The 18075-nt window shown below is 35.1% G+C and overlaps 1 protein-coding gene across 2 annotated transcripts in view; it reads right to left on the bottom strand.

Moving 5' to 3' along the window:
* Positions 1-3439: 3439 nt before the first annotated feature.
* The window catches only part of LOC101892920 (protein croquemort), a 30538-nt gene continuing 15902 nt past the window's right edge, over positions 3440-18075 (bottom strand). For both annotated transcript variants that reach the window (XM_005188546.4, XM_011296283.3), the window contains exons 2-6: positions 16435-16563; positions 16053-16355; positions 4062-4870; positions 3905-3995; positions 3440-3826 (exon numbers count right to left, since the gene is read on the bottom strand). In XM_005188546.4, the coding sequence (XP_005188603.2) occupies positions 3674-3826; positions 3905-3995; positions 4062-4870; positions 16053-16355; positions 16435-16563 (1485 nt within the window). In that variant the 3' untranslated portion in view covers positions 3440-3673. The remainder of the gene's footprint in view (positions 3827-3904; positions 3996-4061; positions 4871-16052; positions 16356-16434; positions 16564-18075) is intronic.

Genomic DNA, 18075 nt, shown 5'->3' on the forward strand with positions numbered 1-18075 from the left:
TCATTTTCAGCGAACAATGGCCACCAAAATCTCCGGATACCAATCCGTTGGACTATTGTGTCTGAATTATTTTGGAAAGCAAGGTTGGCACTAAAAATACCAAAGTGTCGATCACCTCAAGCAAGCGCTTCGCCTGGAATGGGCAAAAATACAGCAGAGCAGAATTCGGACAGCGTGTGACGGTTTCATTGGCCGTTTGAAGACCATAATTCGTGCCAAAGGTGACCAATTCGAACAAATCTAAACTTATTCTACCATTTGATGCCATTTCCGACACTCTTTCCTTTCATTCGATTTTCTTGCAGTTTTTTTTTTATCTCACCATCGCACATTAAAATTTTTTATAGGTGACACAATTATGTTTCAAGCTCCAATCAAACGATAACAGCCTTTCAAAAATTTCACAAGTGCAGGTGCAAATTTAACCGAACTAAACTCTGTAGAGCTTTATCAAAAAATAGTAGCAGATTGCATTACCACATAATCTTGAATTTTTTTTCATTTATTAATTAATCTAATCGCTGCAATAAATTGTTAATGGTCCTTATGTCTAGGCTAGTGTTTTTTGGTAATCTTTATATCTGGAATGATAAGAAATAAATGTTTTTCTCGACACCAACATAAAGATTAGGCGGATTGCATGCATCCCTCTGTAACGCATAAACATTGTAGTTGCTTGGAGCTGATAGGGGATCAAGGTGAACATATGGGTAAAATTGAAAGCACATATGAAGCTCCTGCACCCATACCATAAGTGCTGTAGAACCAAAAGATTTACAGATAGGCGAAGGGCATACAGGTGGATATGTCTTTATTAAATTAGAATTTTGTTTTATAAAAAAAACATTATTGTTTTTTGTGTAAAGTTATTAATAGAAATGCTGCAAAGACCGACGTTTATGGAAAATATTGATTTTTCTAGTGTAAGTGCAATTTTTGTTTTCTAAACATATTTAAAAAAATAATTCTATATTCAAATATACATCGAATTTTCCCTTCCGCTTTACACGCAGTAATAAAATCTCGCAATTTGTTTTAAAATTAATAACTTTCTTGTGTCCCAACTATTAGTATGTACTGTAGAAACACCAGTACATTTTTGTTTTGTTAAAGCATACCATTAGGCGAAGAAATTTAATGAACGGTATGAAAAAAATTTGATGTTTATTTAATTCACAGGGTGGCCCAAAAATACAAATTTATGCATTGATATATTGTGACCCTGTTTAGAAAATATCTGCTCATCTATAAAATTTGCGAAAATAAATCCGAGTATAAAATAATATTTCTCATCTTTAGAGTCAACAATTATTATAACCTCCACCATTCTATGGAGGGTATATTAACTTTGTCATTCCGTCTGTCTGTTGCAATCACGCTATCTTTCGAACGAATTGAGATAGAAGGCCAATATTTTGCATACAAGCATAGTTTACCAGTAGGCAGGTTAAGTTCGTAAATGGGCCATGTCGGTCCACGTTTTCGTATAGCCCCAATATAACGGTAGCTCCCGATATTCGGTATTTTGATGATTTCAGCAACATTATTCACCGGAATCGTTTCAAATTTCGAATTGGGAGATCTTAATGGTTACCACAACCTATGGAAAGAAAATTTGTATCCAGGTCCACGTCTTCGTATAGCTCCCATATAACGGTACCTCCCGATAATGGGTATTTTCATGATTTTAACGACAGAATTTACCAGAACTATTGCAAATTTCGTATTTGAAGTTCGTAATGGATACTACAGCCTATGACAAACATTTTTGTACGTAGGTCCACGTCTTCGTATAGCCTCCATATGACGGTACCTCCCAATATTCGGTATTTTGATGATATTAGCGACATTATTTAGCAAAGTAGTTTCAAATTACGCATTTAGAGTTCGTAATGGATACTACAGCCTATGACAGAAAATTTTCTGAGCAGGTCCATAACTTCGTTTAGCCCTCATATAACGGTACCTCCCAATATTCGGCATTTTCATGATTTTAGCGACAGTATTTATGGGAATTTTTGCAAATTTCGTATTTGAAGTTCGTAATGGTTACTACTGCCCATGACAAACATTTTTGTGTGCAGGTCCAAGTCTTCGATAGCCTCCATATAACGGTACCTCCCCGATATTCGGTATTTTGATAATATTATCGTCATTATTCACCGGAGTAGTTTCAAATTACTTATTTAGAGTTCGTAATGGGAACTACAGTCGGTGACAGAAAATTGTCTATGTAGGTCCTGGTCTTCGCATAGGCCCTTATATATCAGTACCTCCCTACATTCGGTATTTTGACGATTTTAGGTACAATACTCACCGAAATTGTTTGAGATGTCGTATTTGAAGTTCGCAATGGATGCTACAGCCTGTGACAGAAAATTGTCTATGCAGGTCCAGGTCTTCGTATAGCTCCGATATAACGTTACCTCCCCAAATTCGGTATTTCGAAGATCTGAGCGAAATTATTCACCGAAATTTTTTCAAATTTGGTATTTGAAGTTCGTAATAGATTCTACAGCCTATGACTGAAAATTCTCCGTGTAGGTCCACGTTTTGGTATAGCCGCCATATAATTAATGGTACCTCCCTTTAATCGATATTATTAGCTACATTATTTATTCACCGATTTTTTTCAAGTTTCGAATTTGAATATGGTAATGGCTTATGATAATGGCCTATGAAGGTCCACGTAGTACAGAACCAAATATAACGGCAATATTCGGCACTTTTAAGATTTTAAGCAAATTCTTAACGGATTTTATTTTTTGAAAATTTCCAAATTCTGTCCAAATGGTGGAGGGTATTCAGGTCTTTTTTGGTATTGAAAATGGGTCATGTAGGTCCATGTTTTGGTATAGCCCCCATATGGTATGTCCCTCTTTTCAGCATTTTAGTGATTTAAGCGACATTATTCACCGGAAATCCTTCAAATTTGCCATTTGAAGTTCGTAATGGATACTAAAGCCTATGACAAATAACTCTCCGTGCAGGTCAGGTATGGCCCATCTATAACGTTACCTCCCGATACTCGGCATTTTGGTGATTTTAGCGACATTATTCACCAAAAAATTTTCAAATGTGCTATTTGAAGTTCGTAATGGATATAACTGCCTATGGCAGAAAATTGTACGTGCAGTTCTACGTCTTCGTATACCTCTCATATAACGGTACCTCCCGATATTCGGTATTTTAATTATTTTGGGCTACATTATCCATCGATTTTTTTTTTTTTAATTTTCGCATTTGAATATTGTTATGGCTTTTGACAAAAGTTGCCTAAGCAGGTCCACTTCGTCGTATAGACCCTAAAATAACGGCTATATTCGTTATTTTTAAGATTTTAACAGAATTTTTAACGGATTATATATTTTTTGAAAATTGCCAAAATCGATCCAAGTTTTTGAGGATATTCAAAGATCGGCCCAGCCGAACTCACAGCTTTTTTACTTGTTATTTTTTTTTTATTTCTTGTTCTTTCGAACAGAGATCTTATGTAACAATAGTATTTCATTTGGCAAGGATACAAAAAAATTAAACTATAAAATAATAATTAAAAAAGCGGTACAAAAACTCTTATGACTAACTTAAAACTATAAATTTGTTCTTAACTCCTGCAAATGCTTTAGCCCTAGTAAATGCTTTGGTGCAGAGTTGGGAATTGTTGATCCTTAAACTAGTGATTATTAATGATGGTGTTTTCATCACCGATGGGTTCATACCATCGCTTGGTAACCGTAACAAATATGCCCACAGATGCTATTAAAACGGCCAGGCATGTTATGCCGATGCCGGTGTATAGGCCAATGTTGGGGATATTGAGGGCGAGCTGGAAAAGAATTTTTAAAAATTAAAATTATTATTTGAAAAAAAAAAAAATATTTATTTAAAAATTAATACCCCATACCTTAACTTCCTTGGCAATATCGGGTGTAATTTTGGCAATACTGTTAATGGTGAACAGAGGGGCATAAAACGAGGGTATGCCCCTGAGTAGTCTGCAATTAAAAATAAATATATATTTTACAAAATTTAAGCATTCAAAATATACACCGCGAACTTACGATATATCCCTATCCGGTTGAATGTACAAACTAATCTGTATGGCCACATTTACATCCAAGGGTACACCCAATTTCGGTTCCATTGTTATGAAGAATACATCCTTTTCCGGATCTGCCTTGGTTCCCGTTGTGGTATTGGCATAGCTTGGATCGGCATATAAAAATCCGGGATGTGACATAAACATTGGGGCACCGTCAGCACAACTGCGTATGTCTGTAGCACCATGCTTCGGGCAATTATTTGGCATCAACTCCCGAGGACAATAACACTTCATATCCGGATTAAGGGTACCACTATCATATGTATCCGGTTTTGTTTCATAGCGTATACCCTCAATACCCTCAATTGTAGTCCGACCTGATGGCACCAAATTGATGATGCGACATGTGTCTTTCATGAAAATCGTTATCCACTCATCGGGCTTGCGATTGGGTACAAACAAATCCGATGTGCTGCCATTCACCCGACCACATTCGTCCTTAAAATATCCTGTGTGATTAACACCATTCCATAACTTTAATTCACCCATTTCTCGTAGATCTTCGGCACCGGTGTTGATCGTAAAAATTCCCTCGAAATCTGCCGAACCATTACGATGCAGAAACCAGGCGAAATGATTGTCCTTAATGTCACCCGTCATTGAGTTGTTCAGTTTCATGGCATAGTCCAGAAATTCATCATAGAAACCCTTAAACAGCCACTCATCGGCTGTGTGCGTCTGATACAGGGCACCACCATTGCTATTTAGAGCAATGTTGAAGAAGACTTTTATAACTTTGGGAAAGTCGCGAGCTATGTTCGAGGCAGCCTGAAAATATGAACAAAGACAGATGATATTTTAGGATTATGGTTTTCAGGAACATAGTTCGTACTATAATTAAAATGACAAATATTTTCAATAGTTGATTGATATCAACAAAAATTGGTGATTCGAAAATATTAGTGCAATTTTGGACCCATTCGGTGATTTTTGAAAAATAACAACCCTATCACAAAATGGAGCGTATATTAAATTTGTCATGCCGTATGCAACATCTCGAAATATGTCGAAATATCTATCCTCGGAGAATAATTATGATTAACGTTAATTGAAGTCTCGATAGAGTTCCACCTTGAAAGATAGAGCTTTGAAATTTTGTACAGACATTTATATTATCTATAGGAAAAATCGATTCGGGCTAAGGTATAGCACCTTTCTATTTTTATTTTCGTTTTTGTTTTTCAGGTTTCTGTCCATATTTCAACAAGAGCAGACACAATTCAAGATTTGGGGGCCTCAGTAAGAAAATTAAATTTTACGTAAATATTCAATTTTGCTATAGCTCACTTATTACAGTGGCTCCTGATTTGTTGGTATTTTAAAGGTGTTGGCCCACTTTTGTAGCTTATTTTAGCCAATGCATTTAATATAGGTTCACGTATGGTTTAGTCCCCTTTAAGCGGTTCCTCCTGATTTTTGAAGAATTTTAAAGACTAGTTTTCAACCAAATTAGTTCTCGATGAGAGTTTTATAAAAAGTTCGGACCGACGGAACTTAACGTCTCTTTTATTTGTTTTTGAGAAGAAAAAACTGCAACCAACTTCAGACTGCTGTCATTTCTAAGCCATTCGTCCGACAGCTGTTAAAATTATTCCAGTGGCAGCTCATTATATATTGTTTACAAGAGTACAAAAGCATTTTTGGTGAGAATTTTCCAAACAAAGTTATCTGTGATGGAATTCAAGCGTGATAGTGTGATTTCTTTATATTTTGCTGGAAAACCACAAGTGGCTATCGTTAGAGCACTCCAGCATTTAAATGTGAATAAATCTTTTGTATTTCGTACCATCGCTCGTTACCGTGATATTGTAGCGTAGCCCGACGTCAAGGAAGTGGACGGAAGAAAACAGCAACATCAGCAGAAATGGTTCGAAAAGTAAAGAAGCGACTTGATCGAAACCCGCTTCGCAGTGGCTCGTGAGCTGAAGATATCGCAATATTCCATTCGGCAAATATTGAAAAATGAGCTCGGGAGCTATTGAAATTCCAAAAAGTTCAAGAACTTGCATTGCAACAGAAAAAAATTTGACTCAAATTGACTCAAAAGATCTAAAGAGTTGCTTCGCTTGGCCAAAAGTGGTGAACTGCCGAATTTGGTTTTCTCCGATGAGAAAACATTCGTTGTCCAGCAGTTTGTAAACAAACAAAATGATCGTGTTTTCTTGCCAAAGAGGTCAGCTGCACCTTCGGTTGGCTACCAGAAAACAAGCGCCGGCCATGGTGATGGTGTGGGCCGCCATAACAGCCAATGGTCGCGAAAATATTCTGGAGGGTGTATTAAAGCCTTGGGCACGCAGACATTTTGGCCGCTGACCTTGAACCAAGCATGGTTACAAAATGAGGTTCCTCGCCTCATTTCCAGCGCACAATGGCCACCAAAATCTCCGGATACCAATTCGTTGGACTATTGTGTCTGGAGTATTTTGGAAAGGAAGGTTGGCACTAAAAAATACCAAAGTGTCGATCACCTCAAGCAAACGTTTCGCAGGGAATGGGCAAAAATAACGCAGAGCAACATTCGGGCAGCGTGTGACGGTTTCATTGGCCGTTTGAAGACCAAAATTCGTACCAAATATGACCAATTCGAATAAATCTAAACTAAATCTTAAATTTGATGCTATTTTTGACATTTTTTGCTTTAGTTCAATGAAATTTAAATAAAATGTAAAAATAAAAAAAATGTAAAAATTGTAGCGTTTGACTGTGTTGCAGTTTTTATATCTCACCCTGTATAATTAAAATGATATATATTTTAGCCTATTATTGATATTAACAAAAAATGCTGATTATGATAATCTGATAATAAGTAAATATACCCTCAGCTATATATTTGTATGGGCAAAATTACAAGAAATTATCTAATTTTACGCGAAATTATGAATTCCGATAAAATCCATATTCATCCCACGTTTTTGGTTGAGAGAAATATATTTAAATATAGCTACGTTGTAAAGAATCGCTGGTTTAAGATGGGATATATCGGTCCACTCCTTTTGGTACCTCCCCAACATAGGGTCAAAATTTTGAGTATCCATGAAGGTCATAAAACGCGAAATTAAAATCCGATTCCATTCAGACTTGGCACATGTCAATATATCCATCAACACAAGATCTGTTATAAAGACGATAGAGATCGGACAATTTCTTCTGATACCTCCCCCACATAGGGTTCAAGATTTTGAGAAACCAAACACTGAAAGAAAACGAAATAAGCATCCAACTCTGTTCTAATTTCAGACATATAAACCTGAGATGAATTTGGATTTTATGATTTCGAAAAAATTGGATATAAATATTCGATTTTCTTTTTATTTTGCTCATACCAATATTTTTATCTGTATTAGATGAAGTATGAAAATGGAATACTCCGGTCGACATATCTCGTACGTCATGCACATTTTAACATTTTCAAAATTTTTTAACATTTTTTCTCATATAAAGTTAAGGAGGCGGTTGATGTATTCGAAACCTGCCACGTCGCAATATTTATATCGAATTTATTTAGGTCCGATACGAAATTGATAATATTGACCCATGCCATCGAAACCTACTCCATAGAATATATATAATCATAACAGAAGTCAAAATATATTTAAATAATCGAACATTGGCTAAGGGTATACATCTATCGGCAAAACCGCCTGATACTTTTTAATTTGTATTTAAAGTGATTTCAGCATAGCACCGCTGTAATTTTTTAATTCTGTGAAATCCCAGCAGATAACAAGCTTTGATTCAAATCTAAATGAAGCCGTCTTTACAACTTTTCGTTTCTTAAATACTGATATATTAAATAATGTCATTTCTGTTTTTGATTAACATCTTAACTGCCGGTTATTATTTTAGAAACGTGACCGCAAAATTTCACGTAATAAAGTTAATTATTTTTATAATTATTTTAATGTAATTGCTAATTGAGAAATACAATGTTGTAATTTCAAAGATTTTGTGGACTTGGAATTTCATCACGATTTTGTGAATTTTAATACAGCAGATTGTAAGTATACCCACACACACAACTGTAAAAAAATAAATTTTGGCCAGAATATAAGCTTATCGCATAATATTTAGGGGTTGAAATGGACCAAAAACTGAAAAATTTCCTGATTTTGCAGTTGCTCTGCAGGTCACAATTGTAGACCAATCGATGCTGAAGCTAGTATGGGGCTAGAGCTTAGGGCTGGGCAGAAGCCTTTCAATTTTCATGGTCATCGCGTAATATTTAGTGGGTGAAATAGACCATAACATTTGTGTTAAATAAAAGTCAAATTTTCCATTCAACCACGAATATTTTTAATCCCGGCCAAATCACAAATAGACGAACAGGTCAATTCTGACCGTTACGTAGATGCCGATAGTAAATATATATATATAAAATCGCATAAAAATATGCCAGTAATGATGTTAACATAGATTTTTTAGTATTTTGTGAATTTTTTTATTTTTTCATATTTTTTATCGCATGCGATTTTTTCAATTTGATTTATAACATTGAAGTGTATATTTTGAAATGTTTTTTCACCTTACAACACAGGTTGGGGTTATATACAGATTGCAATTATCGTCCGATCCTCACGAAAATTTTCAAAAGAGTAGGGTTACGCTCAGAAGGGCTAGCCCTATTGTTTCCAAAGATGTCCGCAATATATTTAGAGGTTGAAATGAACAAACAACTAAAAATGTTCCTGATTTTGCAGCCGTTATAAATCTCACAAATAGAAAGCAAAGGATACCAAATCTCGCACGAAGTTAGAGAATGTGAAAAATACCAACACTTCCATTCTAGCGAAACGCTGAAAATAACTTACAGACAATATCCAAAATACACAAAAAGGCGAACTTCTGGCTTTTTTATGCTGATTTCGTTGACGAATATAGCCAAATATCACAAACAACAAATCATATAGATGAGTCTAAATTAAAGGGCCTCTTGCTTTTGGAGATGATCCCAAAATATTTAGGGGTTCAGTCACCCAATAACAGAAAAAATTTCCTGATCACACAATTGAAACCAATCGACACGGAATTTTCCCTGAGAAAAGAGTTAAGAACAGGGAAGAAGTTTAGTTGTAAAATGGACCAAAAGAAATAGCATCACGACGGAGTGCGTAAATATTGGGCAAATGTCCCTGGTCAATATGTTAAGGGTAATATCTGGGCAGTGTTCCGTGACATAATTTCGAATGCGAAATCTTACAAAATGGATTTGGACATAAGAGAGCTTCTAACATATTGTAGTGTTGTAGGGTATCACATGGTCGGCCCCACAAGGCCTTTGCCTCTTTTCTTATTACATAGAGGTACTAAAGTTCCTTTCCTAAATTAATATTTGGATGCGTTGGTGCAGCAAATTCAAATATTCGATTTCAATGATGATAAGCAATATTGTGTGAAAAAATGGTCTATGGCCTATGACTTATGTCTCCTTAGTTAATTGAATTTATTTTAGCCATTTTTTAGAAATCTATCCCACTGTACAATTTTAATTTGCTTTGCAAGATAAACTCAGTTTCTGGGAATCCCATGAATATTGGGATTTGTAGAAACTTAAATGCATTGCTTTCTATAATTTCAGTTTTATAGATTTTCTCAATGTTCAAATGACACAATTGCAAAACAATGTAATAACTGGTTCTTAATGAGTTTTGCTGTGTCGCCGACATAAAGAATGACAAATTCAATATCGACAGCACACATTTTCCTAATATTGACGAACAATATTTATAGTTTATCAAAAGCTTTTTCTTATGCAAGAAAGTTCAATTGAACAACACATTTTATAAAACATCACAATATCGTTTCTTAGGAACACCAGAGTCGTTTATGAATTTTGTAAGTTATTTAAAATTTTTCGCATTATCAAAATTAAAAATCATGACAAAAATCTAATAGGGTCTTGCATAAATTGATCTAATGTCATTAGCATATTTTTCATCCCCCAGTCCGAGTCTGATAATCGTATTTATTAATGTTAATATGCAATTCTATGTCATTCACAAATTTCAAACAATAACAAAGCCTAATTTATAGATAATTATTGTAGGACAAGCATACATCTCAATTCATGGGTTATCATCTACAATAGCTTATGGTATTTTTCATTGTGATTTCATAAGAATACTAGTATTTTCTGTATATATGTTTATAAACATGATTTTTTTATTAATCAATGGCTATAGCTATGCTGTGTTAAGATTTCATTCACAAAATATTTATATTTATAAATATTTATATTATATACAGGGTTGCCCATATTCGACGGACCCATGATGACTCTTTGGGCCCATTCCAATCGACGAGGCTTGTCCGCAGGCAACATTCTTTGCGTCAATTTAATTTTGTATGGGAACAAATGCAAATCAATGCGAATAATCCGTTGTAAAGTGGACCGAGCCATGCCCAACTGCTGAGAACGGCGTTTTTGGGATGTTCTTAGGGATCTCTCAACACTGGCTCGTACGGCAGCGATATTCTCGGCCGATCGCCCTGGTCGACTTTCAAATGGCCTCTTCGGATTAGAAAGAGCCTTACCAGTCGAAAAAAAAACGCTTAATGGTGTTCTTAGAAGGCGCACTTCTCACATTTTTTAAAAGCACGTTGAGTTTTCACTTCTTCTGTTGAATGTAAATTTCTACTATTTCAGAGCGCTCGCGTGGCGTGTATTGGTTCATGGTAAAAATCTGCTTGGACTGACGCTTCAAACGCGGTATGTCATTAAGCGATGTGACATCTCTGTCAAAAGTTATGGCGTTGCCAGATGGGTCCATCGAATATGGGCAACCCTGTATAATATTTAAGTTCAAAATGTACTTGAGGCATTATGAGTGTTATGGAAGCAAATTTTTGGTAATGAGAGGAAAATAAGTTAGAAAGTACAGGGTGAGATGAAAAAACTGCAACTAACTACAGAATGCTGTCATTTCTAAGCCACTCGTCCGACAGCTGGTAAACTTAAACTTATTCCAGTGACAGCTCACTATATTGTTGACAAGCGTACAAAAGCCCTTTTGGTGAGAATTTTCCAGAAAAAAGTAATTCGTGATGGAATTCAAGCGTGATAGTGTGATTTCTTTATATTTGGCTGGAAAACCACATGTGGCTATCGTTAGAGCACTCCAGCATTTACATATAAATAAATGTTTTGTGTCTCGTAACATCGCTCGTTACCCTGACACTGGTAGCGTAGCCCGACGTCAAGGAAGTGGATGGAAGAAAACAGCAACATCAGCAGAAATGGTTCGAAAAATAAAGAAGCGACTTGATTGAAATCCGCGTCGCAGTGGCGGAAAAATGGCTCGTGAGCTGAACATATAACAATATTCCATTCAGCAAATATTGACAAATGAGCTCGGGGTAAGCCATTGAAATTCCAAAAAGAGCAAGAACTTACACCTGCAAGAGAAAGAAAATAGACTCAAAAGAGCTAAAGAAATGCTTCGCTTGGCCGAAAGTGGTGAACTGCCGCACAATGGCCACCGAAATCTCCGGATACCCATCCGTTGGACTATTGTGTCTGGAGAATTTTAAAAAGCAAAGTTGGTACTAAAAAATTCCAAAGTGTTGATCAGAAAAATTGGATGAGGGTCCACTGTGCGATGGTTTTTCTAATATCTTCCAAAAAACTAAAGATTTTCAAGACTTTTTGCTTTGAAGGTAAATATTTATTTTTTTCGAAAAAGGAAAAACTTAAAACTTAAAAAATTGAGCTTTTGAGTACTAAAAAAGCCTTACATTAACTAGTGAAAATAATCTGAAATGTTAAGGTAGATTTTTCGCTAATGAAGTAGATTTAAACTAGACGTATTTCGCCGGTGAAATGTGCGTTATCGAAACAATAGATGTATTTGGACCAAATACCTTTTAGGATATTTAAAGTATTCAAATTAGTCCACATTTGGTACATCGTAATATTTTATCCAAATTGGGATCGGAGATCAGAAGCATTGATCCATCTTCTCAAATGTTTATAACGTTTGGAGAAAATTAATTTCCCATAACTCAATACTTCTACTTGAGGGTAAAGGTCTTCCGAAACACCACTGAAACCTACATTTTTTTTCTTTTTTGATAGAGCGGTAGAAAGTCTCGTAACTTCTATCTTTACTATAGATCTAGCAGTGGTAGAAATATTGAAATAAAAATTTTCAAATTTGGAAAATTTTCGGAACAAAAGAAATTAATTTTAGATCCTTTTTAAATAACCGACCTTCGGTCAGATCTTGTGATTTTCTTCTCTGGGGTATGTCCGGCTTTGCGAGCCAAAGTTCATCTAAATTGAATATTTTTTAAATAAGCGACAAAACATAAGGAACATTTTTTTAAAATATGAAGCCTGGAAGTATGGACCCACATCCCCCAACAATGTTTTGTTTTTCTAATCAGGATACAAAAACCTACCTGTAGTGACATTTTGAAGTTTTTATTCCGATTATTAAACAGCAAAGTAACAAGTAAAATGTAGCGGTCGGTTTTGCCGACAGATGTATAACCTCAGCCAATGTTCGATTATTTAAAAATATTTTGACTTCTTTTATGATTATTGAAATGTTTAACCCCTTATACAGTAGGTTCTAAAGGAATGGGAGGTACCAGAAGGAGTGGAACGATATTGTCAATTTTCGCACCAGACCTAGCACTGACGCAAATATTAGGATATGCAAAGTTGGAGCAAAATCGGATTATCGTTTTTCTTCCTGTGCAAAAAATATGTATTTTTTTAAAAAATATCGACCACTTGTGGGGAAGGTACCAGAAGGAGTGGACCGAGATATTCCATCTCAACACCAGATCCTGGGTTAATATAAATATTGGGATGTGCGAAATTTGAAAACAATCGGACTCTTACATCACATTTTATGAGAGTTGTAATTATTCAAAATTTTGACCATTTGTGGGGGAGGTACCTTATGGAGAGGACCGATATTTTCACACCTGACCTAGCACTGACGCAAATATTAGGATTCTCAAAGTTGGAGTAAAATTGGCTTATTATTTCTCTTTCTGTGCAGAAAATATTTTTTTTTTTTTTGAAAATTTCGACATTTTGTCGGGAAGGTACCAGAAGGAGTGGACCGACATTACACATGTTCGAACTCGATCTATGTTTGACAAAAATATTACGATGTACCAAGTTTGGACCAAATCCGATACACCCTTCGAGAGTTATCTTGCGCACCAGCCAGCCTGACAGGCAGACAGATAAACGGACGTACATCGCTAGATCGACTCCAAATGTCCTGAAAGGATTTGATCCAAAGAGACATAGTGCTAAAACCGTTATTTTGAGGGTATAAAAAAGGGACATTTTTGTAACTTTGGAACCTTATACCTCGGAAAGAATTGATATAGTTGTGATTAGGACAACAAGAGCTAACGTCGGTAAAATTTTCAGAATTTTCAATAGCTGAAACTAAACTCAATTTAAGCCAAATTTTCAACTGCATTGGCAACATTTCAAAAATATCAAATTTGATCTCAATATTTTTTTAAGGCACAGAACACTGAAATTTCTCCCAATACCTGGACTGCAGATTTTGAATCTTTCGAGACGAGTTAGAATTTTTACTTGTCAAAAGAGTTTAACTATTTAAAGGATAGATGTAACTTAATTTTTTGGTTAGCACGGTTTGCATTTCTAGGTACACCTTCTTTAATTCTTTTTAAGATTTATTCAGATTTTATATGACGTTTTCCTTTTTATGGTCAGTCCTTATATTTATAATTTGCTTTTTTTTAATTTGCCTATTTTTATACCCTCCACCTTGGAAAGGAGGGTATATTTATTTTGTCATTCCGTTTGTAACATTCTTAAATATTCGTCGTAGACCCCATAAAGTATATACACTGGTGGCCAAAACTAAAGCAACTTAAATCGCAAAGACAATAAATGTCCTGTAACTTTTACAAAAATAAACAAATCGTAATTATTTTTCCAGTTTTAAATGAGGGGTTTAATTCACTTTTAAGAAACTAAAAATAAAAATACAAAAATAATTTTGAACGAAAAATAATATGTGGAAAACTAAAATGACCCAATTTTTGTTTGGTCAAAACTAAAGCAACTTTTGATTTTTTATTTTAAAATAATTAAATTTTGGCTAGTAGTCGATAGCATAACCATTATTTTTGATAGTAGCTGCACACCTACGAGGCATTGAATCTATAACACGCTCAATTTGATCCTTGGGTATGCTTTCCCAGGCACCCCGAATTCTTTGGAAAATGTTGTGCTTATTTCTTTCCGAATCTCGCTTGATCTTCCTGTCTACGATACTCCAAAGGTTTTCTATGGGGTTTAGGTCAGATGATTGTGCCGGCCATGACAAAACAGTGATTTTTGACTCCCGCAACCAACCTTTGACAAGTTTTGATGCATGTTTGGGATCATTGTCATGCTGAAACACACAAATCAGCCCAATATTTTACTCAGCGTAAGGGAACAACGTGATGTCCAACACATCTTTGTAAACAAACGGATCCACAACTTCCTTTATTTTATGGATAGACCCAAGTCCATAGATAGAAAAATAGCGCCACGCCATTTTTGACCCTCCCCCATGCTTCACTGTACCTTTGCAACACTGCGGCTTGAGTCCTTCATTTTTTGGTCTTCTCACCGTAAAATTTTTCACGTCTGAGCCTTTAATATTAAACGTAGACTTATACCATAAATAATGTTTTTTCCATTGAGCTTGATTCCACTTAATATTATCGTTTCCGAAAGCCTTTTTGATTTTTTCAGATATAAATGGTTTTTTGATGTCTTACGGGCACGCAGACCAGCTGCCACTACTCGTCTACGCACTGATCTCGAGCTTATATCCAATGATTGCTCTCTCACCAATCCTGTTGAACTCTTAAATAGTTGTTTTTTTATTTCTCTCACAATTTGTGGATCAGTATGGGCTGAAGTTCTTCACGGCCTTCATCCGTTATGGACTGTTACTACTGATCCAGTTTCAAAAAACCGACTTAGTGCACAGACATAATTATGAAATCACATAAATATTTATGAAATACTTCTCGGAAATCATTTTCTGTGATATGTTGTTTTGATAATCACTGATAATTTGCTGTTTTATTCAGGTACAGTATTTGCTTCTAGCCATTTTTAAATTTTTTTTGGCAGTACTTAAAAAACGAAAAGAAAAACATATGCTGTTGTAAAAAACTTCCCAAAAAGGATTTATGACAAGCGAAATTGTCGAAGGAAGCAAAAAGCGATAAATATCACAGTAAAAACCACTGAAATTGCAGCGGTTATATGAATGTACAACAGAGTTGCTTTTGTTTTGTCCAAGCCAAAATCGGGTTAATTGACTTTACCAAACATAATTTTTTATATAAAAATGAATTTTGGTTTTATGTTTTAGGTTTTTAAAAAGTGAATAAAGTACCTAATTTAAAACAAGAAAAACTTTCTCATTTTCTTAATTTTTGAAAAAGTTACAGGGCATTCATTCTCCTTGTAATTTCAGTTGCTTTAGTTTTGGCCACCAGTGTATATTCATAATCAGCATAAGAAAAATAAAAATCCGTCTGTCTGTCTGTCCGTCTGTCTTTTGATGGTTTTTGCCACATCTTTTCGCTAATTTATACGGATTTAGCTGGAAATTGGTATTTGTTGGTCTTAATGGGATCTAGCTCTTTTGGCGAAACACTGTATGTGTATAGCCCCATATAGCCGTATTTCCCGATATTCGGTATTTTGATGATTTTTGGCACATTTTCCCATGAATATGTCTAAAAATTGGTATATGTGGGTCATAATGGGCTCTAATGTTTCCTTTATCCTAAGGTGGAGTGTATTAAAAGTTTGGCCCGGCCGAACTTTTACTTGTTATTTTTGTCGATTTCATTGAACCGATTCACATTTTTAACTTTCCTTTTATGTTTCTCTTTCTTCTATGTTTGCGGTTTTTTAGAACATTTTCGAATTAGTTTTACTTACAATTGTTGGCAAATGCGGGCATGTAATCTTATCCTCCAATGTGCCACCGGACATATCGGGCTCAAAATACCAAAAACGTTGCGGCATAAATGACACCGTATTATTCGGATACCAGGTGATATTCTGTTTGATTCTCTCCTCACGGAAAACATAGGGTCCGACACGTTCAAAATTTGGTTTGACACCCTTCACTCTTACATCCTCGGTGTTGGTCCAATTGTAAAGATACATGGCCATGTAGATTGGTACTGGGGTATTGGCCCACTTGTCATAGGTGCGACCGCCCTCCTTTAGGGGTAGCATCTAAAAGGAAAATTTGGTTAAAATTAAAAAATAAAAATAATTTTCAAATTTAAAAAAAAAAATTGATTATTACACTAACCTTATAAATCATATCCATAATCAAGCTGGGCCCACAAATAATGCCCACAAGTCCTAGTACCAGGAACACCGTTGCAGTGCCAAAGACCCATATTTTTTGCTGAGTCTTCGAACAGCAGCGACAACACATCTTGAGGCGGGTAATGTTTGAATGGAAATGAAACAAATTGAGATTTATTAATAATAATCATGTTTTTCTATTGTTTTTTTTTTTTTTTCGCTTCGTTGTATTACACACACTGCCCGTAATTAACAAACAGCCGAACAAATTTGATAGGAATGTCAATAGTAGTCGTTTCGGCGGAGCTTTCGCAGCGATTAGAAGGCAACAACAATAACAACAGCAACAATGATAAAACTTCTAACTCATGTTGTTGTTATTGAATGAAATTGTTCGATGTGTGCATTTGAAGAAGAAATATCGGCTTTGTTCAACATAATTCATTGCATTTAATCGCAAATTTTTTAGGGCCTGCAATTGGCAGTAGCGTAGAAGTAGAAAATTATTATCAGTTGATATCATGTCAAGACAGATCTTGATTAGCGGCAGTCGTAAAAATTTCAATGGACAACAAACAGTTAAATAGATTTCCAGTCATAAAATTATTCGATAGGTATTGCTAATTAAATTCGAGTAGTTAATTTTTATACATAGGCTGAAAAGACAAGAGCTATGGACTCAAATTATTGCACCCCACACCACTATCTGAAGAGGGTATTATACGTTTATTTTGGCCTATATCGAACTTCGACAAAAAAATATTAAAGTTGTACTGAATTTTAAGAGAATAGGTTGAAATTCGGTGTAGATGGACGAACAATTGTGCTAAGTGAGCACAACTCAGCAGAATTTAACACTTCTCGATATTTGTTTTTTTACAAAAAAATTAGAGAGATTTTTTTCTGAAAAATGGTTGTTTTAAGTTCGACCGGGCCGAGATTTTAATACCTTTCACGTTTGGGTAAAAAAAAAAAAATTAGTTGTTGCAAAATGGTCAGGCTTAATCCCTTTATTGTTGTTTTTATAAAAACAACGTTTGTTTATTATTGGAGAACGATGGTAATTTTTATCAGGGGGAAAGGCAGGAAATACCTAGGTTTCCCCCTGATAAACATTACCATCGTTCTCCACTAATAAACAAACGTTGTGTTTATAAAAACAACAATAAAGGAATTAAGCCTGACCATTTTGAATCAACAAAATACTATGGTATCCCGAACAAACAAGCCAACACTGTACTGAAAACAATCTATAAAAAAGTATATGAATTCAAACGTGTTCCACTGCAACATACAAATACCAGTAAGACAGTTTGGATAATGCTGTTAAACTTTTCAAAAGGCCATACAAATCGAGCGAGGCCTTTGTATGGGGCCATACCAAAACGGGAACCTCCATAGACAACTTCAAGGATTGTCATCTACCAAATTTTCTTAAAAACCAAATTTGAAACAATTTTGTGAGTAAATCGGATTGTCATAATACTGAATATCAGTGGGTATCGTTATATGTACGCAATAGGAAAACCTGGACTTAAATATTAAATTTTCTGTCACCGGAGCTAGAGCCCAATATGAACTACAAATACCAATTTTTAGACAAATCTGTGGAAAAATGTGACAAAAATCATTAAAAAAAAAA

Source organism: Musca domestica, unplaced genomic scaffold, assembly GCF_030504385.1.
Source record: "Musca domestica strain aabys unplaced genomic scaffold, Musca_domestica.polishedcontigs.V.1.1 26, whole genome shotgun sequence".
NCBI lineage: Eukaryota > Metazoa > Arthropoda > Insecta > Diptera > Muscidae > Musca > Musca domestica.